The sequence below is a fragment of the Zonotrichia albicollis genome, chromosome 35 (genome assembly GCF_047830755.1).
Source record: "Zonotrichia albicollis isolate bZonAlb1 chromosome 35, bZonAlb1.hap1, whole genome shotgun sequence".
In the NCBI taxonomy this organism is placed as follows: Eukaryota; Metazoa; Chordata; class Aves; order Passeriformes; family Passerellidae; genus Zonotrichia; species Zonotrichia albicollis.
Window position 1 is genome coordinate 1921153 of NC_133853.1, and position 24072 is coordinate 1945224.

The following is a 24072-nucleotide window of genomic DNA, read 5'->3' on the forward strand; positions in this document are numbered from 1 at the left end:
GATAATATATAATATATTATATATATTAATATAATATAATATATATTATACATTATATTTTAGTTATATTATATATAAAATTAATATAAATTTTATTTATTTATTATTAAATAATTTAGTTATTAATTAATTAGTTAAAATTTTAAATTTTCAATTAAGTTGCATGTGTCTTGGTTTGGAAAGACAGGAGCCTGCTAAGCTTCTCCTGAAATGGAGAATGCAAACTTTCTTTCCTTTTCTGAATTGCTATAAATTTTAAATTAAAGGGATTTAATTTAATTTAAATTAAATTAAATTATTTTAAATTAATTTTAAATTAATTTAAATTTTGAATTTTTAATTAAGTTGCTTGTGTCTTGGTTTGGAAAGACAGGGGTCTGCTAAACTTCTCCTGATACGGAGAATGCAAACTTCCTTTACTTTTCTGAATTTCTATGAATTTTAAATTAAGGGGCTCTGAAATAAATAAATAAAAAAGGATAAAATAAACAATGCTGGTCTCTAGAACAACAGAGACAACAAAGTCAGAACTCAACCTGACACTTTATGTTGGCAGCAATCTCATTGGAATTGTGATTGCAGTCTACCTGAAGTGTCAGGTGTGGTTCTGTTGGAGCAGGGTTTTGTTTTCTTGTAGAAAAGGAAACATAATTACAGTATTCTGCAGAATTACAGTGTTCTTCTTCTGAAGATCTATTGGAAGAAGAAGCAGCTGCAGTTTTTTCTGGGGAATCCAGTGGAGAAAGCCGTGCTGCTGTTTTAGATTATAAAAATTATAAATTGGATTATAAATGGATTGATAAACTGGATTATAAATACTTGGCTCCTCCCTCTGGGCGGAGCATCTCCCAATGGGATGTTACAGTTCTTATCAGTCATGCACTGATATTTAACAGCTTATCAGCAAAAGTTCTTTCTCAAGGGAGGAAGAACTTTTTCTTTTTCTTCTCACCTGCATTTTCTGTGTTTGCAGGTTCTGCTGGAATACCTGCTGTCTGACAGGGCAGAAGTGCAGGAGAGAGCCATCGACAGGATTAAGGCACTCTGCCATATGCTGACTGACACTGCCCCCAAGGAGGTATGGACTGCTCACCCTCCATCCCTGTGTCCTGGCACAGCCACAGCCCCAGAACTGCCCTCAGACCTCACCTCAACCCTTCTGCTCCTCTTCCTCAGGATGATGAAGATGAGGATGAGGAAGAGGCTCCCAGAGCCCAGATCCAGATCCCAGTCCTGGGCAAGCTGCTGGGCAATCTGTTTTTCATGCTGTTCAAGCCAAATGAAAGCATGTCAACTGTGGTGGAAATTCTCAGCACCCTGATGGCGTTCCTCTCTGAGCAGAAAAGTAAGATAAGCTGTGGTGGGCTGCATTCCCCACTTAAACCTATTTGTCCTCCTTGGCCTTGTGATGGCCCCTTGTTCTTGGTGTGGGTGCCACCATCATTTCTTTTTAGGTGACAATCCAGAGAGTTATGTCCAGCCCCCAGAAGATTGGGAACCTGAGATCACCTCCTGGGTGAATGCATCCAACGCCTGGAAAGTTGAGGTATGGAGCCATCCCACCTTGTGGGACTCTCACCTGTGGTATCAGCAGGGAGATTTGTGTGTGAAAAAGGGCACGGAATCAATGGGGACGTCCCTGGTGAAATGAGAATTGTGAGGAACTGTGGGTAAAAATAGGAGGAAAGGGCGGGAAATGTGAGGGGAGAAAAGAGCGGGAAACGTGAGGGGAGAAAAAGGGTGGGAAACACAAGAGAAAAATGGTGGGAAAAGTGAGGGGGAAAAGTGGGAGAAATGTGAGGGGAGAAAAGGAAAGGAAACATGAGGGTAGAAAAGGGAGGGAAACGTGAGGGGAGAAAATGGAGGGAAGCGTGAGGGGGGGGAAGGGTGGGAAAAGGGGATTAAAGGATAGGAATGTAAGGGGAGAAAAGTGGGGGAAATGTGAGGGGATAAAATGGCACTGGCTGGCACTGACCTCTGCTCCCTTCCTTCCTGCCCCAGGCCTTTGGGAGATACCTTGGGCCGGATGAGAGAATGGGAGTCGTCCTTGAGGCCATTGAGATTTTGGGACGCTTCAACATCAAGAACAAGGATGGGCCTGTGGCATTTCTGGAGGAGGTCATGAATACCCCTGAGATGTGGCTGATGGATGTAAGTGACCTGTGGTGGGATTGCTTTGTCTTTGAGCCCTGCCAGGTTCCTGCCTCCATTCCCCTCCTGAAGCCACCTTGAGGCAGCTTAGCAAGATCTGCCTCACCTGCTCTTGCTGTTGTTGCTGTTTGTGCTTTTCCCTGGTATTTTGCCCAGGGTGCTGATTCCAAACCTCTGTTCAGATCTGGAATTAACCTCTGTTCAGATCTGGAGGAAGGTCTGAGCAGAAGGGCCCAGCTGAGGCACATCTTGCTTGGGGCACTCAGTGCTCACAGCCAGTGCATGGTTTGCTTGTCCTGGGAAGTGCTGCTGTGCTGATGCTGAGCTGCCCAGGGGAGCCAGTGAGGCTGCTCCTGCATTGCCTGTTGGATGTTGCAGATGTGCCTCTGGGCTTGTGTGTGTTTGTGGTTTGGGGCCTGGCTGGGAGGTGTTGTGGACCTGTAGGGCACGTGGTGGAAGCTTCCAGCAGCAGCGTCTGAAAGAACAGCCTCTGTAGTTCCCCACACATGCAAAATGTGGCCCCATAAAACGCCGATAGAGTGTTGTCCCCATGCACATGAAGTATGGGAGTGCTGTCCTCAGACACCTTTTTGCCATCTGTGCCTGGTGTGGTGGCCTATTTTATCTGAATTTCCTTAAAGGGATGGGCAGGGCTGCCCAAGATGCAGCAGCAGCAGCACCCTAACCTGTGTTCCCTGCAGGTGCCAAAGGTGGTGAGACACATCTTTCAGTACTACAACGAGGAAAACACCGCAACTGCTAACAACTTTCACTCCCTCGTTATCTTCCTGGCCGATAAGTGGACTGACAAGGTCGTCACCACAGCTCTGGAGGCCACACCAATTTTCAGGTACTGGCCCTGACCCACCTGGAGGGCTTTTTTCCTGTGGGGAGGTTATGGCTGCCAGACCCAAGCCCAGGCTGTGCAGCCATGTTGACAGCGCTCTGCCTTGCAGTGACAATGTCAGCCTGTGGAAGGCTATGTTCTCCGTGCGTGAAACTCTGGAGAAGGTTGTGAAGGAGCTGCAAGTCCAAATCCAGGACTGGCAGGATGACATCTTGACTGGGCAGCAGAAGTCGTGCCTCACTTTCTTAGCTGTGAGTCCTCAGGGAAAGCCCACGTGGCCTTGCCCTCAGCCGTGCCAGGGGAGCCCTGCCAACTCTCTGCTTCTTTTTTTCCAGATGCTGACCTACGGTGATGTGCTGGAGAAAAGAGTGAGGCCACTCTACAAGAACATGAGACTTGTGAAGTCTCCAAAGAAGGAAATGGTCCCTCTGGTCCTCAGGGCTCTGGAGACTCTGTCGGAGAGTGACGATATGGTGAGCAGGCATCTATCAGGGGCAGAATGTGGCACCTGGACTCTGAGGTCTCAGAGAAGATGGTGGCTTGGGGATGGTGCTCTGAACGCCCTGCCTGCCATGATGTGGCCTGCTGGCTGTTTTGAGAGCTGAAATTCTCACAGAATGGAAACTCTCTTGTACACAGGCCAAGAAAATGAAAAGCCTCCTGCCCGAGATGCTGAAATTCCTGGGAAATTGGTCCTGGGACATTTCAGTGATGGCTCTGGACACCTTCCGCAATGTTCTGGGGCAGCTGAAGAAGAAAGAGGCCAGCAGCATGGCTCTGAAGGCCGTGGAGAGACTCTGGAAACTGTTTGATGCGGTAAGGCTGAGTCTGACACCACAGAGGGGCCCTGGGAGCAGCACTGGAAGCAGGTCCTGCTTCTCTGGGCTCTCCTGGGATGGATTCTGGGCCTTGCAGCCCAGCTGGGCTTTTGTAGGAGCCTGGAGCATTGAGTCTGGTCTCAAAATAGTGGGGAATGTGAGGGGAGAAAGGGCAGAAAACGTGAGGGGGAAAGGTGGGAATGTGAGGAGAAAAAGGGCAGGAAAGGTGAGGGAAGAAAAAGGGAGGGAAATGTGAGGGGAGAAAAGGGAAGGAAATATGAGAGGAGAAAAAGGCAGGAAATGTGGGAGGAGAAAAAGAGGGAGAAACGTGAGGGGGAACAGGGAGGGAAACGTGAGGGGAGAAAATGGTGGGAAAGGTGAGGGGGGAAAGGGTGGAAAGCATGAGGGGAGAAAAGAATGGGAAATGTGAGGGGAAAAGGGAAACATGAGGGGGAAAAGGATGGGAAACATGAGGAAGGAGAGAAAGGAAGAAAATTTAAGGGGAGTAAAAGGGTGGGACACAATGGCTCTGCGGGCAGGGAGCCATTGTGTGTGAAGCTCACCTTTCCTCCTCCCTAACCAGAGAGAGGAGTGTCTGCGGGAGCGCTCCATCTCCCTCTTCAAGGAGCTGCTGGGCAAAACCATATGGAAGGACAAGGAAGCCATGAAGAGAAACTCCTGGAAGGTCATGGTCCAGCTCGTTCTTCACATCAGTGACGAGGCCCCCAGCGTGGCCAAGGTACCGATGTCTGAGCATGGCTGACACTCCTCAGGGGTCCTGGCCATTGTGGCTTGGGTTCCTTCCACAGGCCCTGGTGTCACCTCACCGCTTTTGTCCCCCAGGCCTCCAAGGAAGCCGTCGTGGCTATAGCTGAGCTCTTCAAGTGGAAAGAATTCAAGGAGCTGGCTCAGAAAGAGGAGATATGGAAGATGAGCGAGTTCCTGGTGAGGATGAGCCCCAGGCTGGGAGAGGGATGTGAGGGATGTGAGGGATGTGAGCTCTGCATGTGGGCCCAAAGCCTGGAGCCTCCTCCATGGCCCTGGGATGAGGGAGGGCTCTGAGCCATGGGGCTGCTCTAAGGAATGCTCACACCTTTGTCCTCTCTCCAGCTGGCTAAGGATAGCAGCAGGGCTGAACAATATGTGCTGGAGAGCCAGCCCTATCTGCTGAGCCCTCAGGCCTCGATGCGAGAGGCGGCCCTCAGATTCTTAGGTGAGTCCCAGTCCCCAGGATCCCTTTTGTGCCTTCCCTGCCATCACAGGTGGCTTTGGCGGCCATCTTGCCTTGTTCCACCCCCGGGCTGCTGAGGGGAGGGCAGGGCGGCCATGTTGGTGAGGAGCAGGGGCTGATGGAGCTTTGTGCCCAGGGCTGGCTGCACGACGCCTGGCAGGGCGGAATGAGGCGACCATGGATGCGCTTCTCACCGGTGAGTGAGTGGGGAGCCTTGGGGGATTATTATGAGGGGAATAAAGGGAAATGTGAGGGGATAAAAGGGTGGGAAATGTGAGGGGAGAAAATGGCGGGAAACGTGAGGGAAAAAAAGGCAGGAATGTGAGGGAGAAAAGGGAGGGAAACATGAGGGGAGAAAAGGCAGGAATGTGAGGGAGAAAAGGGAAAGGTGAGGGGAGAAAAGGGTAGAAAAACTGAGGGCAGGAAATGTGAGGGGAGAATAGGGAGGGAAACGCTTCCACAAGGCCTCATCTGGGCTCCATTTTTGTTGTAGAACTTGGATTAATGGAAACACGAGAGAAGGATCCCTCCATCGCTGCATTGGCAGCTCAGACCGGCCTGATCCTCACCGCTCTGAAGGATCGGCGCAAATCGGGATTGTCCCTGCGTGGGCTGTGCCGCTGGTGCCGTTGAGCGGAGAGGGACCTTCCTTGCCAGGGCACGGACTCCAACACCTGCTGGAATCATCATCATCGTCGTCGTCGTCGTCGTCGTTGTCATCATCGTCATCGTCGTCATCGTCCTCGTCGTCGTCATCGTCATCGTCGTCGTCATCATCAAGCGAAGAATGCCCTGGCGTTTGAAGGTCCCTCTCAAAGGCACAGCCACGACCGGTCAAAGTGAGGGCAGAGATCCAGATTCTAGTCCTGAGGAAGCTGCTGGAACATCTTTTCAAGGCGCTCAAGACACAAAAAGCTGATTTATGCCTCTGGATGGCCTCAGCCAAGTTCATCTTTGGGCAGGAAGGCAAGAAGAGCTGGTGTGGCCACATGACCCCGACGCATCTGCTGGTGTCACAGAACCTGAAATATCTGAAATATTCTGAAAATGCTGCAGGCCACAGAGAAGAATCCTCGGATTCTGGAATCTCTGGATCTCTGAAATCCTCGGGGAGGAGTTGGTGTGGTTAGATCCAAGCCCAGCCACAGACCACTCTGAACCCCCTACATCTATTATTAGTTTAGATAGACAATTTAGATAAGTAAACAAGATAGATAGATTATATATGTTACTAACATCAATATACTAGTAACATATATATATTATTAATAGATATTACGAATTTTACGAAAATAGAAACATTAGGAATATAGACATTATTAGGAATATAGACATTAGGAATATAGACATTAGGAACATATACTATGTTATTAATCTAATAAACGTTGTTGTTCTATTATATGTAGTAGTTTGATATATATATAATCTTTTTAAATGAAATACCGAGCTTACTTAAATTGACTGCAGAATTGATAATGAGTGCACCATAAAGGTGCAGAGGAACTTGGTGGGAAAAGTGAGAAGGAAAGGGTGGGAAATGTGAGGGACAAAATGGTGGGGAACGTGAGGGGAGAAAAAGGCTGGAAAACAAAGGTGAAAAGGAGGTTAAACTTTAGTGAAAAGGATGGGAAATGAGAGAAAGAAAAGATATGAAACAGAAGGGGAGAAATGGTGGGAAACATGAGGGGCAAAAAGGGCAGGAAACATCAGGGGGAGAAAATGGAAGAAAATGTGAGGGGAAAAGGTGGGGGGGAACTTGAGGGGAGAAAAGGGCGGGAAATGTGAGGGGAGAAAAGGGGGGAAATTGAAGGCAAAAAGGACAATAAACTTTGGAAATGAGAGGAAGAAAAGGCATGAAACAGAAGAGGAGAAATTGTGAGAAACATGAGGGGAAAAAGGGGAGGAAATGTGAGGGGAGAATTTCCAATTTCTAAATTTCCAATCTTAGCAGGATGTATTAGTACTTCTCGTTTCCTTCTCTTTTTTTCCCCTGTATACTACACTTAACATGCACGGGCTGTCTCTGAGTCACCCAGCACCAATATTCTTTTTTATAGTCCTAACAAGCAGTGAAAACAAAAGGATTCCACATTCCACACAATCTCCAAGGAATTGGGGTATGATCGGACATACAACGAGTTTCTTAAAAGACTGCCTAAAGTCCTACTCAGGAGTATATACTCATGTAAACCTAGAGGTCAAAACCCTTGACTTTTGATGTAGTGTCTAAAAGCTTGGGTGACAGCTCAATGTTCTTCAAACACTTCTCAAACTCAGACGGGCTTGGTGCTGCGCCCATTTCCCTGGGGTGTTCCGGTTTGTGTTTATTTATCAGTTATGGTAGAATGGTTTGTTTTGATGTACCCCGTATTTTCCCCAAGTTGGTTTACCCGTAGGTTTTGCCCTCCCTCAGAGCTGTCCCTCATGCCATTTCCCTTTGTTCCAGCTCCTTCCCTGCCTCTCAAGATAATCCAGCTCTTTATTCCTGAACATTCCCTGTCACTTTTGCCTTGGACCAACCCCAGACTGCACCACCCCTTTGGAATTCCTCTATTGCTGGAAGCCCCACTGGCCCATGTGACCTAGCCTCTCCTCCCATCTGTCCTAATTAGTCCCAAGCAACTATGGGATCCCCTTGCTCCTCCCCTGCAGATTCCTTATTGCTCAATGGTTTGTATCCACCCCCTGAGTTGTACCCCGATAAAATCCCGTGCACAGAAGTGCTGGCGACTCTTTCAGGCTGAATCCTTCCCTTGGGATAAACCTTTGCCTTTGGAACCTCACAATCGAGGGGCCTCCTGCTTCTCTTTGGCCTGCTCCGTGCTGCAGTCAGTAGATCCTGAAGCACTGAGCAGTGGCTCACCAGGGTCAGCCGCGGGCAGGACCCACGCCTTGGCCGTTCCCCGCTCCTGGCGCAGCGCCGCAGTTTTCCCAAGAGGCAGCCCGGGCTCCGCTGGGCTGCGTCCATGGGGAACCCGTCCCGGTGCCCGACCGTGCTCTGGGTGAAAAACCTTTATCTGATACGGAAATGAAACCTGCCCCGTCCCAGCTCCCTGCCCTTTCCTCGGGTCCCGTCACTGGTCCCAGCAGTGACGAGAGCTGCAGCAGCCCCTCTGATTCCTCTCAGGAGGATGTTGAAGACCACAATGACGCCCTTTACTCTCCTCCAGGCTGAACAAAGTGGCCTCAGCTGCATCTAGGGCTTCCCCTCCAGGCCACACTCCATACTTGCAGTCCTCCTTTGCATTCTGGCTAATGGTTTCATCACTTTTGATACTGTGCTGCCCAAAACAGCGCCTGTCTACTTTCAGCGCTTCTCTCGGCTGCTGCTACAGGGCGTGGGCACCATCATCAGAGACAACAGAAGAGCTTCTCCTCCCAGAGTCGTCCTTATCCCCTATCACGTGTCTGCCTTGATGTTCACTGGGGAATTTCCCACTTTGTGGCCGCTCATTGCTGTGCTCAGCAAGGACACAGTTTTGTTTGGACGTGAGCTGCCAGAGCAAGACATGCAGCAACGGAAGCTGAGAATAGCAGAGGCTGGGCAGATTCTGGTTTTTTCCAGAATGTGGGAAAGAGAGTGAGAAAAGCACAAGGAAATTTCAGATTGTTAACTTTGCAATCTAATTGCCCTGGGAAACTCAGCAATGGATGGTGCTCTGGTGCTACTGCCAATGCCTTCCACGATAAAAAAAAATCATTCCAGGATGGAGCAACATCATCTGACAGAGACCAAGCGTGCCAGCAGTTGCTCCAGGTGCTCCTGCCATCAGCGCCTGCAGGAAAGAGGCACAGCCCCCCATGCACGTGTGCTTTGGCTCCCTGTGGCACAGAAGCCCCCCGGGGGCACAGGTCTCTGGGGCAGGAGTCAGGCACCAGCACTGCCAGGGCTCGGGGTGTGGCAGGTCTGCTTGGGCAGGGACTCTGCCACACCTGCTGATGTCAGCGCTCCCCGGGCCCCAGGCCTCAGAGCAGCGTTCGTGCCCGGGCCCACACGTTCCTTGTGCGTGTCACACCGGCGGGTTTAGGAGGGCCACCAGCCGGGACGTGTCCCAAGGAGGCCGTGCCAGCTTCCCTGCAAGGCCCCGTGCCCTTCCCAGAACGGCTGCGTCGGCAGCCCTGGGGGCTCCTTCTGCTGCCCTGAGCCCACAGAGCATGGCAGCGTTTGCTGATGCTCTGAGCCCTTCCTAAAGATCCTGTCGGCCTGGCTTAGACTCCTGGGGCCAGCCATTCCTTCCAGCCTGGGCCACTTTGGGTAGGTAGGCTGGGCCTGGCCCCAAGGCAGGCGGCAGCGTGTGCAAGGGCCCTCGGTGACACGGTGCCGCACAGTCATTGTGACATGGAACCGGGTGTCCAAGGGCCCTCTGTGACACCTGGTGACATAGGAGCTGGCAGTGACAAGAGCACGCCACAGTGCTCAGAGCACGCCATGGGACAGGACGGGACAGAGCGGTGCCGTGAGGAGCCCCCGCACAGCGCGCTCGTTCGCGTCCCACCCGGAGCTTTTCTCAAGCCTTGTGTTTGCAGCTGAACTCCAGGCCAGACCACAGGACTTGCTGACCCGTGGTCTCCCTGAGGCTTCTCTTCTGCAGGTGCCCTTGAGGCCAGACCACAAGTCCTTGACAGGAGTCTCCTGTCTTTGTGGCAGGAACCCTTGAGACCGAGTGCAGGACTTGCTGTCCTGCAGCCCTCCTGAGGCTTCTTACTTGAAGGTGCCTTCCAGGCACCATTGCACAACTTGGTGACTTCAAGTGCCCTTGGTGACAGGGCACCTGTCCTGAAAATAGGCACAAATCCAGTCAGAGACATGGAGCAGAGACCCCCGAGAGTGCCCGAGCTGGCCTGGGTGGAGGAGGAGGAAGAAGGCCCTGGAGCTGCCCCAGCACAGAAGACTGAAGAGGTGGTGCCGTTCCAGCCACCGCAGGAGGGTGAGCGGCAGAGCTGAGCCACAGGACTGGTGCCTGCTGCCAGCTTGGCCCCACACCATGCCATGCTGTGCTGCGCCATGCTATCCCCTGGGGACATGCCCACGGACAGGACGGAAGAGGGGCCGGGCAGACACCCCGCAGTGGCCGTGCTCTGTCCCCTGGAGCATCCCGGGGCTCTCTCGGCCTGGGGAGCGCAGGGCAGGCCCGTGTTCTCCGGCCTCTCCCGCAGCCCCTCATCTCTGGCTGCGCTCGCTCTTTGCCAGATGCAGCCCTGGAGCGCACACAAGAGCAGGAGTCCAGCCGTGGCCGCTTCCGCAGAACAGCGCAGGTACCTGCAGCCACCCCCACCTGGGCTGGGCCTGCTGTCCCTGCTCAGCCCGGCACCGTGTGTGCAGCACTGCATGCAACATCCCCGGCTTCTTGCCCTTCTCCTACAGTTCGTTTGCAACTTCCTCAAGAGAATTGAGGAGGAAGAGACCATCGCCATGGGCGTAGGCCTCAGACCATACTCGCCCATCTTCCTCAGCAAGACCAGTGCTGCTCTGCTGTCTATGCTTGTCGAGGAAGATTTTTACACTCCAAAGCAAGTAAGCAGCCTGTGGCCAGGCTTTGATCCTCCCAGCAATTGCTTGGCCTCCGCAGCCATGCATGCTGCTTGCTGTGAGCCTTTCAGGCCACATGGCAGTGGGGTGGGAAGGGAAGCACTCCTCTGGGGAAGCTGGGAACATTGCTCCCTCTGGCAGCTTTCCAAGTCTCCCCGTGCCTTCTCCAGGTGCCTGCCATGGTGAGCTACATCCACCAGTGGCTCATGGCCAATGATTCTGCTGAGCACAGGCTGGACAAGACCCTGCTGGATCTCACCGAAGCACAGCCAAATGACGCAGTCATGACGCTCCTGCGTGTGGCCCCGTCCTGTGACAGGTATGGGGCCCACCTGCCCACAGGGCTCAGGCCTCCCCAGCCCATCACCCTGCACAGCCTGCCCCAGGTGTCTGAGCAACAGAGACTTCCAGGGCCCTCTGGCTGCTCCCTTTCCCAGCCCTGCCATGTCAGCCCCTGAGCCTGCTGCCATGCTCCCTTGATGCCTCTCAGGGCTCTGTGCCCACAGGCCTGGGCTGTCGGGCTGCTGCTGGCAGGGGGGCAGTGGGCACAGGCAGCTCAGCTGCCCCCGGTGCTGTGTCTGACACCCCCCTGAGAGACAGCTCTAACCCCACAGAGCTGCCATGGCCATGTGGAAGACCATCATGGGCTCAGCCAGGACTGCGGAGCTGGCGCAGCTGATCCTCCTGGATGTGCTGGGGAGCTGGCCAGAGTACAGCACCTGCACCTCCGATGGGGACGAAACGGGTGTCTTTGCCCTGGCTGTGAGTTTCTGCAACTGGACTTTGCAGGCCCCAAGGCTGCCTCTCCAGCAGCTCTCCATCCTCCTTCCCCCACTGCATCTCCCCGCCTCAGGCGCTGCCCTGAAACCTGGCCCAGGGGCAGCTTCAGGCCCACCAGGCCCCATGCTCTCCCTGCCAAGGTCTCTCCAGGCCTCTCCCTGCCACGCTCGGGCCCAGCCACACGCACACCTCGGCACTGAGCGCTGTCTCGGGGGGCTTTGTCCTTTGCAGGCAACCGTGGTGATGTGGAAGATCCTCCAGGTGCCCTGTCTGCCACGCATCTTGAAGGTGTATTTCCCCCGCCTATTTGTGCATCTGCTATTCCAAGTGTTCTTCAGCACTCTGGATATGCCAGAGGCGGTGGACACCTTCTGGAAGGGATGCCAGGAAGAGCACGGCCTTGCCACCAGCCCCAACAGGTGCCCCATGCCACTCCTCCTGTCCCTGCCACGTGGCCGGCCAAGGAGCCAGTGCTGCCGCTGTGACCTGGGCTTTGCTGCGCACACAGGTTTGCAGTGCGCACCCTGAAGTCCCTGCTCTGCCTTCTCCGCTGCGAGGATGTGGTGGTGGCAATGGAGCGCAGGTGTGCCTGGGACACGCTGCTTTCTCTTGACACTCACCACTTTGCCGTGGCTCTGCTGGCCAGGTGAGACCCCCTTCTCCCCACTGCCTCTGCCATTGCTGCTCTGTGCCCAGGTGGCCCACAAAGTGTCCGTGGTGGCCATGGGCCAGAGGGCCTTGTCACTAAAGGAATGGCCAAGCGGACTGGAAAAGGCTGGCAGAGGAGGGTGCTCATGAGCAACCAACTCCCAAATGGCCCACGTCCCCTTGCCGGAAGGGTGCTGGGGAAAGATGAGAACTGGATGAGTCACGCCTGGGAGAGGTTTGCCTCACTGGCTCAGGGTCTTGTTTCCTTTTTCCCCTCTTCAGAGAAATTCGCCGCTTAGCCATCCACTTTTGTTCCGTGGTTGCATTCTACCTGCTCGCCCTGCTCAGCAAAGAGATGCCATACTGGGATTTCCCTGCCCTGGCATTCCTTGTGGAGGTGAGCCTCAAGGCCAGCGCTGCCTGGCTGAGCCGCCTCCCAGCCCTCTGGCCTCTCGCAGCCACAGCTGCCAGGACAGTGCCCCTGCCCGTGCCCTGTGCCGCTGCCTGGGCCCGGCCCTGTGCGCTGCTGGGCTCCTGCCGGCCGGCTCCCCTGACACTGCCCTGTGCCTTTCAGGTCCTCGAGTGCCTGGACTTGAGGGAATGCAGTGACAGCGTTCTGGAGATCCTGGCACAGAACCTGCAGAGCGAGCACATGGCTAGGCGTTACTTGGCACTCCGAGGCCTCGTAGTGCTGGGCAAGAATCCCTTGATGGTGAGAAGGGGCAGTGGCTGAAGCCGTGCAGGCAGCGTGGGGCTGGGCAACACTGTCGCTTGGCCTTGCATGGGCTTCGGCCACTAGGGCGGCTGCTGCCAGCTCTCCTGCCTCCCGCTTCAGCTGCCCCAGTGCTTCGGGACAGGCCTTTGGCCTCTGGGCCCTGCGGCAGCCGGGCGGCCTCTCACAAAGTCGTGTTCCGCACAGGCCGAAAAAATGCAGAGCCTGACTGAAAGTCTTGTGGAGCTCCTGGAGGAAAATGACAGCGACATGATCAGGATGAGCATTCTTCTACTCAGATATTTGCTCCTGGATAATGGCGCCCCAATAGCCACCCCCATCGCCCTGCAGCTGGCTGAGGCGCTCCTGCCACTCTTTGACAGCGTAAGGCTCTGTGCCCACAGCCACGGCCACTGCCTGCTGCCCGGACACTTGGTGCCCTGTGCAGATGCACGCCTGTGCCCTGGAGGGCCTGAAGCAGCTGATGCTCAGGTCTTTTGCCCTTTCCTTTCATCCAGGATGATATCCAGGTGCAGCTGAGCTCCATGGCTGTCTTTCAAGAGATGCTGGACTTATTAACAGAAGAGGGAAGAAAGGCCCTCAAGTCCCACGTGCGCCAGAGCCTGCTCCCTCTCTACTTCCACTGCCACGATGAGAATCAGATTGTTGCTGAGGTGAGCACTTGTGGCCAGCTGCTGTCCCCCTGGCAGGGGCTTGGGCTGCCTCCTGCCCCGGCACCTTGCAGGCTGCAGCCTCCTTCAGCCTGTGCCCTGGACTGTGGGGCCATCTGTGCGTCTCTGTTGCTCTCCAGGCCTCCCGGGAAACGCTGCATTCCTCAGCCAGATTCCTGAAGAGGACGGATATCCAACAAATGCTAGACGTGGATCAGAGCATTGGCGAGTGCCTGGTAAGAGCAGCCGAGAACTCCCAGCCTCAGCACGGCCAAGGTCCCTGAGGGCGGCGCTCAGTGTGGGGGAGTGGCAGCTGTGCCCGCTGCTGCACCCAGAGGTGGCGCGGGCTCTTCTCCCGCAGGCTCCCGCAGGCCCGAGTCGGGTGCCCTGGGAGTCCGGGCCCGGCGGGGCTGCGGCGCGGCACCGCGGCTCCCCGGGCAGCAGCCGGCCCTCTGCCCCCTGCCCTCGGGAGCCCTTGGCCAGAGGCTGTTGGCGGCGCCTCAGGGCTGTGCGGCCAGGGGAGGCCGGCGCTGGGCGCAGGCAGCGCCCCGCCCAGGGGCTGAGCCCGCGCCAACCCTTCCCCTCCTGCCGCTCTCTGCAGCTGGCACAGGACAGGAGCCGAGCGGCCGAGCAGCTGCGCCAGGCCCTGCGCTACCTGCAGAGCCCACAGGAGTCCCTGCGAGAGGCGGCCGTCAGGTTCATGGGTGAGTCCCGAGCCCGGGCTCCCTCCCCGGCCCGCCGCAGCTCGGCCCCGGCCCCGCCTGCTGCCCCGGCAGCGCCAGCCGGGCCCGGTGCCGTGGAGCCCCGCCTGGCCTGGGCATTGCTGCTGCCGCCCTCTGGCAGCCGTGCCCTGGGGCGGCAGCGTGCGGCAAGGGCCGGGCTGAGCCCTGCCGGGCCAGCAGCCCGTGTGGCCGCAGCGCCGGCAGCGCCGCTGGCAGGGAGCTGTGCCGCTGGGGCCGTGACAGGCTCTGTGTTCACAGGCATGGCCGGGCGGCACCTGAGGGGGCAGCAGCAAGAGCTGCAGCTGATCTGCAGTGGTGAGTGTGTGAGGGCAGCCGGCTGACCGCGGGGGCTGCAGGGGGCAGCTGCAAGCCCTGCCCCGGCTGCGGAGGGCTCTGCTCCCGTCGACAGGGCACACAGAGATTTCAGGGCCACGTGTGGCATTCGTGGCCAGCACCTTGTCCCTTCTCCCTGCGGGCCATGGCAAGAGCCGGCCGGGATAGCGCCGGCAGGGGCTCTCCTCGGCTCCCTGCACATGCGGGATCCGACCTTGCCTCTTTTCCACTCTCTTGCAGCCCTTGAAGAAATGGCACGTGACAGCAGTCCTGCAATCAGAGATGCTGCCGTTGAATTTTGTTTAGTTCTCCGGGCCGTACAGAGAGCTCCCTACTCCCCATGGCGTAAGCTGCGAGATCGATTCCGCAGTGCATGGAGGAAACGGCCTCGTCTGTGCAGCACTGCCGTGCTGTTCTGCTGGAGCTCCACAGAGAGATGATCTGAAAGACTCTGTCTGCTGGGGCCATTTAAGCCAGCAGGGATTTTCTGTTTCTTCTTCGAGATTTTTCTGTTTGTATTTTTGTTTTTGTTGAGTATAGAATATTGTAGAATAGAATAGAATAGAATATCTTACAATACACAGAGTCCCAGCATCTTTCTTTTCCTGCACGGGGTCTGTAGGGCACAGGGGGAGAGGGGGAAAAGGGTGCTTGTGCTCAGCCAGCTGTCCAGGAGTGCAGTGTTGCAGGGAAAATGGCCAGAAGCCCCTTGGCCTTTGATGGTTCTGCTGAAGCCTTTGTGCTGCCGACAGAGCGGCTGGGCAGGGGCCGGAGCTGCGGGGATCCCTGCCAGAGCGGTGCCTGGCAATGGCCACAAGCCCTGTGCCGGGGAGGAAGGGCCATCTGTGTCCTCCTGCCCATGTGCTGCTGGCTGTGTTGCTGAGGGCTCCCAGGTGCCTCTGGATGGGGCTCCTCTGGAGCTGCTGTGGGGCTGCGGCGCTGCTGCCGGCAAGCTTGGGGAGACCCTGAGGGGCTGAGGCACTGCTAAGCCCTGAGCAACGGGCTGGCAGAGGCCATAAGCCATAAGCCCCCTGGCAGCCGCCTTGATCCCGACAGCCGGCTGCTCTGGCGCTTCCAGGTCGGTGGCCGGGTTGGAGGGACCCCCTGGAATCAGGCGTGGAACCCTGGTCCTGGCCTTTCAGGGCCGTGAGGCCAGCTGTTGTGGGGCTGGGCATGTGCCCTCCCTGGGCTCCAGACTGGAGGCCCCCGCCCCTCAGGCTTAGGCATTGATCTCCACCGTCTGATATCCAAGTCTTGTTCCTGTTGCTGTGGGGGAGGCCGAGCTCTGTGGCTTTAGGCCCCATTGAGCCAGAAGAGCAGCAACTTTGAGCCCACAGGGGCCACAGAAAGGCCCTCCTGGACCACGGGCATTCCTGTCCTTCCCAAGGCAGGGACACATGAGCGTGCAGCGGGCACCTGCAGGGTGCCACGCTGGCTTTGCACTGGGCCACCTCCCTGTGCTGTGCACGGCTGGCTCTTTGCTTTGCTGCTCTCGGCCTTGTGTCGTCGTACTCCTTTGGCTGCCTGCAGCCAGGGGCAGCCCTTTCAGGAGGGTGAACGGCCCCGTCTCCAACATCTCAAGGGGGAAATGGAGCTCTCCTAGCCCTCAGCCTATGCTGTAAGCAGAGCAGAGCCTTTTCCCCAGCCCCGTTGGCTTTCTGCCTGCTTCTGGCCCCTGGCCACCATGACCCACTGCACTCGCTCTGAGTCACCTACAGCATGCCTGCTGCCTCTTCATTTGCTGACCCTGGGATGGGAGGCTCACTGAGGGAAAGGTGGCTGTCCCAATGCTGAGGGCACACGTGGCTCACTGAGCAGACTTGAGGCTTCCCCAGCGGCTTGCAGGTGCCTTATGTGTCATGTTACAGTGCTTGTGCTCCTGCCTCTTCCTGTCCCTCTTCTCACCCTCACCCAACCTGCACCCTCTGACCTACCTTCAGTAAACCCTGATGCATCAGACACGGTGTCAAGAGCCCTCCTTCGGCTGCCGGTCGAGCGCACATCAAAACCTCCGGGCCTGGCAGCAAGGTGGCCTGGGAGAGCTGGTCTCTCAGACCAAGAGGGAGCGGCTCTCGACTGCACCTGCCCATGGACCTTCCCCGCACCAAATAAAATCATCTCCAAGTTTAGCTAGTAAACTAGTAAGGTATAAACCATTAATTGCCTGGAAATCTGGCACTAGTCTCTAAGTTCCATTAGGTTTCTTTATTGCTAATCTAGCAGTACTCAATTTTGACTTCCATTCTTCCAATAATCCTGATGTCAGGAATTTATCGATTGTTGGATCTATTTCTTTCCTAGCTTCTAATCTTCAAGGGTATTGCTTTCTGACTACTGGCTCAACTCTTGTGTGTAAGTCAATTTTCATAGGGTCTGCTCGTTTTGATTTTCCTGGGCTATCAGTATCCCATACTCTTGGGTATAACTGATTCAATACTTGCTCTAAATAGTTCTTCTTCTTTGTTGGTCTTGTGTCAATTGTCAGTCCTACTGCTAAAACTGCCCATTTGTCTTCAGGTACCTTCCATTGAAGTTTTCTTTCTCTAAACGGAACTCTTGCTTCTACATTTTCAAGCAAATCCATGCCTAGGACAGATTTGAGTGAGTTTGGTAAATAAAGAAACTGATGTATTCCCATTTTCTTCTTGATTTTACATTGAAGTGGTTGCAGGAAGGATGCATTTTCTGGCTCCTATTGCTTGCAGATAGTTTTCACTTTTGGGTACCAGTGCTTGATTCAAGAGTGAAAATGTGTCTCCACATTTAGTTAAAAATTCAACTTCTTTATTATTCTTTAGCTGTATTTTCACCGGCAAGCTGCTAGGGTAAGAACTGCCAGTCTCGGTCATTCCTGGTATCTGGTTAACACTGCACAGCAGCCTGCATCGTTCGCGTCCCACAAAGGCCTTACAATAGGACACAGCTGGCCCGCTGTACCTTGTAAGGCTCCACTAGCAATTTGTCCCTGCACACGTGCTCTGGCTGCCTTGATCGCCAACTCTTTTGCTGGTTTGGTTAGCTCTGTCAACATGAAATCAGTATCACCTCAGCCTGGCTCTTGACTCTTGACTATGAACTCCAAACTTTTTGCTGCTTTGCTAGGGTTTTCTCTATCCATTTTAACTTTTTCCCACCAACTGTCCAGGGCACTAGTAGAAAAGAAGACGTTCACCCCCATGGCTTCTCCTGGGGGACTCAAGTCTTGCCTTAAGGGGGTGGCTAAAGGCAAAGCTTTCTTGGTTTTATTCCTTGAGTTGCTTGTCACTGGGGCTCTCTGAAACTGTCCCCTCACCTGGATTATTCATCTCATCCTCACTGCCATTTGGCTTTCACTCAGGGGGCAGAGTGGTTGCCTGAGGGGGAGTGTACCCCAGCTGGCCTGGGCTAACTCGGCTGTAAATCTTGGACACCTAGAACACAATCTTCCTGGAGCATTTGAGCCAATTTCAGACATCTCTGCCCTATGCTGATTGCTGAACGACATCTCTTTCTTTTCTGCCTCTTGCCTCTTTCCAAAGTTAGGACTAAAATTCCTGCGGGGCCAAATCAAAGCCACAATTTCTTGTGCCACTCAGATTTATTCCTCAGGGTAAAAACCATGTCTGCATATATCACCGGATCTCATTTTTTCTTCTTGTCTTAAAAATAGCATCAACTGTAACAATGGATCATAACGTTCCATTTGGGGGTCACATTTCACCACTTCCTAATTGATACTAAGCCTACCATTGCGTAAGAGTGCTTCATCAGGTTACCTTACACGAAAAATTACCCTCTGGGATTCCCCCCAAATCTTTCTCATCTGCTAAATTACATTCCAGTGGGCTCTTTTTAATACCATCTTTACCTCTTGTGTTATTCATTCTTCATGCTGTCTAAATTTCCAATCTTAGCAGGATGTATTAGTACCTCTCGTTTCCTTCTCTTTATCCCCTGTATACTACACTTAACATGCACGGGCTGTCTCTGAGTCACCCAGCACCAATATTCTTTTTTATAGTCCTAACAAGCAGTGAAAACAAAAGGATTCCACATTCCACACAATCTCCAAGGAATTGGGGTATGATCGGACATACAACGAGTTTCTTAAAAGACTGCCTAAAGTCCTACTCAGGAGTATATACTCATGTAAACCTAGAGGTCAAAACCCTTGACTTTTGATGTAGTGTCTGAAAGCTTGGGTGACAGCTCAATGTTCTTCAAACACTTCTCAAACTCAGACGGGCTTGGTGCTGCGCCCATTTCCCTGGGGTGTTCCGGTTTGTGTTTATTTATCAGTTATGGCAGAATGGTTTGTTTTGATGTACGCCGTATTTTCCCCAAGTTGGTTTACCCGTAGGTTTTGCCCTCCCTCAGAGCTGTCCCTCATGCCATTTCCCTTTGTTCCAGCTCCTTCCCTGCCTCTCAAGATAATCCAGCTCTTTATTCCTGAACATTCCCTGTCACTTTTGCCTTGGACCAAACCCCAGACTGCACCATCCCTTTGGAATTCCTCTATTGCTGGAAGCCCCACTGGCCCATGTGACCTAGCCTCTCCTCCCATCTGTCCTAATTAGTCCCAAGCAACTATGGGATCCCCTTGCTCCTCCCCTGCAGATTCCTTATTGCTCAATGGTTTGTATCCACCCCCTGAGTTGTACCCCGATAAAATCCCGTGCACAGAAGTGCTGGCGACTCTTTCAGGCTGAATCCTTCCCTTGGGATAAACCTTTGCCTTTGGAACCTCACAATCGAGGGGCCTCCTGCTTCTCTTTGGCCTGCTCCGTGCTGCAGTCAGTAGATCCTGAAGCACTGAGCAGTGGCTCACCAGGGTCAGCCGCGGGCAGGACCCACGCCTTGGCCGTTCCCCGCTCCTGGCGCAGCGCCGCAGTTTTCCCAAGAGGCAGCCCGGGCTCCGCTGGGCTGCGTCCATGGGGAACCCGTCCCGGTGCCCGACCGTGCTCTGGGTGAAAAACCTTTATCTGATACGGAAATGAAACCTGCCCCGTCCCAGCTCCCTGCCCTTTCCTCGGGTCCTGTCACTGGTCCCAGCAGTGACGAGAGCTGCAGCAGCCCCTCTGATTCCTCTCAGGAGGATGTTGAAGACCACAATGACGCCCTTTACTCTCCTCCAGGCTGAACAAAGTGGCCTCAGCTGCATCTAGGGCTTCCCCTCCAGGCCACACTCCATACTTGCAGTCCTCCTTTGCATTCTGGCTAATGGTTTCATCACTTTTGGTACTGTGCTGCCCAAAACAGCGCCTGTCTACTTTCAGCGCTTCTCTCGGCTGCTGCTACAGGGCGTGGGCACCATCATCAGAGACACAGAAGAGCTTCTCCTCCCAGAGTCGTCCTTATCCCCTATCACGTGTCTGCCTTGATGTTCACTGGGGAATTTCCCACTTTGTGGCCGCTCATTGCTGTGCTCAGCAAGGACACAGTTTTGTTTGGACGTGAGCTGCCAGAGCAAGACATGCAGCAACGGAAGCTGAGAATAGCAGAGGCTGGGCAGATTCTGGTTTTTTCCAGAATGTGGGAAAGAGAGTGAGAAAAGCACAAGGAAATTTCAGATTGTTAACTTTGCAATCTAATTGCCCTGGGAAACTCAGCAATGGATGGTGCTCTGGTGCTACTGCCAATGCCTTCCACGATAAAAAAAAATCATTCCAGGATGGAGCAACATCATCTGACAGAGACCAAGCGTGCCAGCAGTTGCTCCAGGTGCTCCTGCCATCAGCGCCTGCAGGAAAGAGGCACAGCCCCCCATGCACGTGGGCTTTGGCTCCTTCTGGCACAGAAGCCCCCCGGGGGCACAGGTCTCTGGGGCAGGAGTCAGGCACCAGCACTGCCAGGGCTCGGGGTGTGGCAGGTCTGCTTGGGCAGGGACTCTGCCACACCTGCTGATGTCAGCGCTCCCCGGGCCCCAGGCCTCAGAGCAGCGTTCGTGCCCGGGCCCACACGTTCCTTGTGCGTGTCACACCGGCGGGTTTAGGAGGGCCACCAGCCAGGACGTGTCCCAAGGAGGCCGTGCCAGCTTCCCTGCAAGGCCCCGTGCCCTTCCCAGAACGGCTGCGTCGGCAGCCCTGGGGGCTCCTTCTGCTGCCCTGAGCCCACAGAGCATGGCAGCGTTTGCTGATGCTCTGAGCCCTTCCTAAAGATCCTGTCGGCCTGGCTTAGACTCCTGGGGCCAGCCATTCCTTCCAGCCTGGGCCACTTTGGGTAGGTAGGCTGGGCCTGGCCCCAAGGCAGGCGGCAGCGTGTGCAAGGGCCCTCGGTGACACGGTGCCGCACAGTCATTGTGACATGGAACCGGGTGTCCAAGGGCCCTCTGTGACACCTGGTGACATAGGAGCTGGCAGTGACAAGAGCACGCCACAGTGCTCAGAGCACGCCATGGGACAGGACGGGACAGAGCGGTGCCGTGAGGAGCCCCCGCACAGCGCGCTCGTTCGCGTCCCACCCGGAGCTTTTCTCAAGCCTTGTGTTTGCAGCTGAACTCCAGGCCAGACCACAGGACTTGCTGACCCGTGGTCTCCCTGAGGCTTCTCTTCTGCAGGTGCCCTTGAGGCCAGACCACAAGTCCTTGACAGGAGTCTCCTGTCTTTGTGGCAGGAGCCCTTGAGACCGAGTGCAGGACTTGCTGTCCTGCAGCCCTCCTGAGGCTTCTTACTTGAAGGTGCCTTCCAGGCACCATTGCACGACTTGGTGACTTGGAGCTTTTCCAGGGCATCTCTCCTGCAAATAGGCACAAATCCAGTCAGAGACATGGAGCAGAGACCCCCGAGAGTGCCCGAGCTGGCCTGGGTGGAGGAGGAGGAAGAAGGCCCCGGAGCTGCCCCAGCACAGAAGACTGAAGAGGTGGTGCCGTTCCAGCCACCGCAGGAGGGTGAGTGGCAGAGCTGAGCCACAGGACTGGTGCCTGCTGCCAGCTTGGCCCCACACCATGCCATGCTGTGCTGCGCCATGCTATCCCCTGGGGACATGCCCACGGACAGGACGGAAGAGGGGCCGGGCAGACACCCCGCAGTGGCCGTGCTCCGTCCTCTGGAGCATCCCGGGGCTCTCTCGGCCTGGGGAGCGCAGGGCAGGCCCGTGTTCTCCGGCCTCTCCCGCAGCCCCTCATCTCTGGCTGCGCTCGCTCTTTGCCAGATGCAGCCCTGGAGCGCACACAAGAGCAGGAGTCCAGCCGTGGCCGCTTCCGCAGAACAGCGCAGGTACCTGCAGCCACCCCCACCTGGGCTGGGCCTGCTGTCCCTGCTCAGCCCGGCACCGTGTGTGCAGCACTGCATGCAACATCCCCGGCTTCTTGCCCTTCTCCTACAGTTCGTTTGCAACTTCCTCAAGAGAATTGAGGAGGAAGAGACCATCGCCATGGGCGTAGGCCTCAGACCATACTCGCCCATCTTCCTCAGCAAGACCAGTGCTGCTCTGCTGTCTATGCTTGTCGAGGAAGATTTTTACACTCCAAAGCAAGTAAGCAGCCTGTGGCCAGGCTTTGATCCTCCCAGCAATTGCTTGGCCTCCGCAGCCATGCATGCTGCTTGCTGTGAGCCTTTCAGGCCACATGGCAGTGGGGTGGGAAGGGAAGCACTCCTCTGGGGAAGCTGGGAACATTGCTCCCTCTGGCAGCTTTCCAAGTCTCCCCGTGCCTTCTCCAGGTGCCTGCCATGGTGAGCTACATCCACCAGTGGCTCATGGCCAATGATTCTGCTGAGCACAGGCTGGACAAGACCCTGCTGGATCTCACCGAAGCACAGCCAAATGACGCAGTCATGACGCTCCTGCGTGTGGCCCCGTCCTGTGACAGGTATGGGGCCCACCTGCCCACAGGGCTCAGGCCTCCCCAGCCCATCACCCTGCACAGCCTGCCCCAGGTGTCTGAGCAACAGAGACTTCCAGGGCCCTCTGGCTGCTCCCTTTCCCAGCCCTGCCATGTCAGCCCCTGAGCCTGCTGCCATGCTCCCTTGCTGCCTCTCAGGGCTCTGTGCCCACAGGCCTGGGCTGTCGGGCTGCTGCTGGCAGGGGGGCAGTGGGCACAGGCAGAAATGGCAGCCAGCTCAGCTGCCCCCGGTGCTGTGTCTGACACCCCCCTGAGACACAGCTCTAACCCCACAGAGCTGCCATGGCCATGTGGAAGACCATCATGGGCTCAGCCAGGACTGCGGAGCTGGCGCAGCTGATCCTCCTGGATGTGCTGGGGAGCTGGCCAGAGTACAGCACCTGCACCTCCGATGGGGACGAAACGGGTGTCTTTGCCCTGGCTGTGAGTTTCTGCAACTGGACTTTGCAGGCCCCAAGGCTGCCTCTCCAGCAGCTCTCCATCCTCCTTCCCCCACTGCATCTCCCCGCCTCAGGCGCTGCCCTGAAACCTGGCCCAGGGGCAGCTTCAGGCCCACCAGGCCCCATGCTCTCCCTGCCAAGGTCTCTCCAGGCCTCTCCCTGCCACGCTCGGGCCCAGCCACACGCACACCTCGGCACTGAGCGCTGTCTCGGGGGGCTTTGTCCTTTGCAGGCAACCGTGGTGATGTGGAAGATCCTCCAGGTGCCCTGTCTGCCACGGATCTTGAAGGTGTATTTCCCCCGCCTATTTGTGCATCTGCTATTCCAAGTGTTCTTCAGCACTCTGGATATGCCAGAGGCGGTGGACACCTTCTGGAAGGGATGCCAGGAAGAGCACGGCCTTGCCACCAGCCCCAACAGGTGCCCCATGCCACTCCTCCTGTCCCTGCCACGTGGCCGGCCAAGGAGCCAGTGCTGCCGCTGTGACCTGGGCTTTGCTGCGCACACAGGTTTGCAGTGCGCACCCTGAAGTCCCTGCTCTGCCTTCTCCGCTGCGAGGATGTGGTGGTGGCAATGGAGCGCAGGTGTGCCTGGGACACGCTGCTCTCTCTTGACACTCACCACTTTGCCGTGGCTCTGCTGGCCAGGTGAGACCCCCTTCTCCCCACTGCCTCTGCCATTGCTGCTCTGTGCCCAGGTGGCCCACAAAGTGTCCGTGGTGGCCATGGGCCAGAGGGCCTTGTCACTAAAGGAATGGCCAAGCGGACTGGAAAAGGCTGGCAGAGGAGGGTGCTCATGAGCAACCAACTCCCAAATGGCCCACGTCCCCTTGCCGGAAGGGTGCTGGGGAAAGATGAGAACTGGATGAGTCACGCCTGGGAGAGGTTTGCCTCACTGGCTCAGGGTCTTGTTTCCTTTTTCCCCTCTTCAGAGAAATTCGCCGCTTAGCCATCCACTTTTGTTCCGTGGTTGCATTCTACCTGCTCGCCCTGCTCAGCAAAGAGATGCCATACTGGGATTTCCCTGCCCTGGCATTCCTTGTGGAGGTGAGCCTCAAGGCCAGCGCTGCCTGGCTGAGCCGCCTCCCAGCCCTCTGGCCTCTCGCAGCCACAGCTGCCAGAACAGTGCCCCTGCCCGTGCCCTGTGCCGCTGCCTGGGCCCGGCCCTGTGCGCTGCTGGGCTCCTGCCGGCCGGCTCCCCTGACACTGCCCTGTGCCTTTCAGGTCCTCGAGTGCCTGGACTTGAGGGAATGCAGTGACAGCGTTCTGGAGATCCTGGCACAGAACCTGCAGAGCGAGCACATGGCTAGGCGTTACTTGGCACTCCGAGGCCTCGTAGTGCTGGGCAAGAATCCCTTGATGGTGAGAAGG

General features: G+C 55.7%; 2 protein-coding genes across 2 annotated transcripts in view; both read left to right on the forward strand.

Moving 5' to 3' along the window:
* Nucleotides 1-744: 744 nt before the first annotated feature.
* On the forward strand, nt 745-6348 carry LOC141726495 (uncharacterized). The gene is made up of 13 exons (XM_074531398.1): nt 745-1078; nt 1177-1345; nt 1455-1546; nt 2002-2151; nt 2853-3001; nt 3108-3249; nt 3334-3471; nt 3638-3814; nt 4400-4555; nt 4660-4761; nt 4927-5029; nt 5184-5243; nt 5541-6348. Exons 1-13 carry the CDS (start codon nt 1052-1054, stop codon nt 5678-5680), a joined length of 1605 nt encoding a protein of 534 aa, XP_074387499.1. The 5' UTR covers nt 745-1051; the 3' UTR covers nt 5681-6348.
* Nucleotides 5835-24072, forward strand: part of LOC141726451 (myosin-binding protein C, fast-type-like) — a 61950-nt gene continuing 43712 nt past the window's right edge. Inside the window, exon 1 of the mRNA XM_074531354.1 lies at nt 5835-5886. Coding sequence (XP_074387455.1) covers nt 5835-5886 — 52 coding nt within the window. The remainder of the gene's footprint in view (nt 5887-24072) is intronic.

Coding starts and splice junctions, on each gene's coding strand:
- LOC141726495 (XM_074531398.1), top strand. CDS start 1,052: ATGCTGACTGACACTGCCCCCAAGGAG. Junction 4,762..4,926: donor GGAAGATGAGCGAGTTCCTG/GTGAGGATGAGC, acceptor TCCTCTCTCCAG/CTGGCTAAGGATAGCAGCAG. Junction 5,030..5,183: donor GGCGGCCCTCAGATTCTTAG/GTGAGTCCCAGT, acceptor CTTTGTGCCCAG/GGCTGGCTGCACGACGCCTG.